This window comes from Penaeus monodon, chromosome 34 (genome assembly GCF_015228065.2).
Source record: "Penaeus monodon isolate SGIC_2016 chromosome 34, NSTDA_Pmon_1, whole genome shotgun sequence".
NCBI classification, from domain to species: Eukaryota; Metazoa; Arthropoda; class Malacostraca; order Decapoda; family Penaeidae; genus Penaeus; species Penaeus monodon.
The window spans coordinates 5,883,624-5,884,113 of NC_051419.1; the positions used below are offsets into that span (position 1 = coordinate 5,883,624).

Sequence of the window (490 nt, forward strand, 5' to 3'; positions counted from 1 at the left end):
ACTCTACCCCATCAAGCGTACCTGCAGGCGCCTGGACGACCGTGGGCGGCGACCCGACCTCCAGTACCACATTCGCCTGGGCACTGCCAGCCACATTCGATGCCACGCAGGTGTAGGTGCCGGCGTCGCTCCTCTGCACGCCGTGGATCTTGAGGTTCCCGTCCTCCACCTGCGACAGGAGAAATAGATCGCGTTGCTATGGAGTTCGTTTCGTGGAAGAATAACGTTATGGTGGGGGTTTTGTGTCCCGATGATGATGCCGGGAGGGGGGACTGAGTTAAAACCAAAGTTCAAGAAATTCAAATATTGATTTATCTGTTATCTTACATTTATAACAAGTAAGCATAATGTAATTTATCTAATTAATCACATTTGAATTAACAATAATTTGATGATTGTTCTACTGGTCATTTTGTACTTGGCGATATAGATTGCAGGAGTCAGCTGATGTTTTGACATGATAGATTTTCTGTGCAATTTTTTTTTCTTT

General features: G+C 45.5%; 1 protein-coding gene across 1 annotated transcript in view; it reads right to left on the reverse strand.

Moving 5' to 3' along the window:
* LOC119594793 (hemicentin-1-like) overlaps positions 1–490 on the reverse strand; it is a gene marked incomplete at its 3' end in the record, with an annotated part of 75,652 nt that overhangs the window by 15,760 nt on the left and 59,402 nt on the right. Inside the window, exon 17 of the mRNA XM_037943882.1 lies at positions 22–172. Within this exon, the coding sequence (XP_037799810.1) occupies positions 22–172 (151 nt within the window). The remainder of the gene's footprint in view (positions 1–21; positions 173–490) is intronic.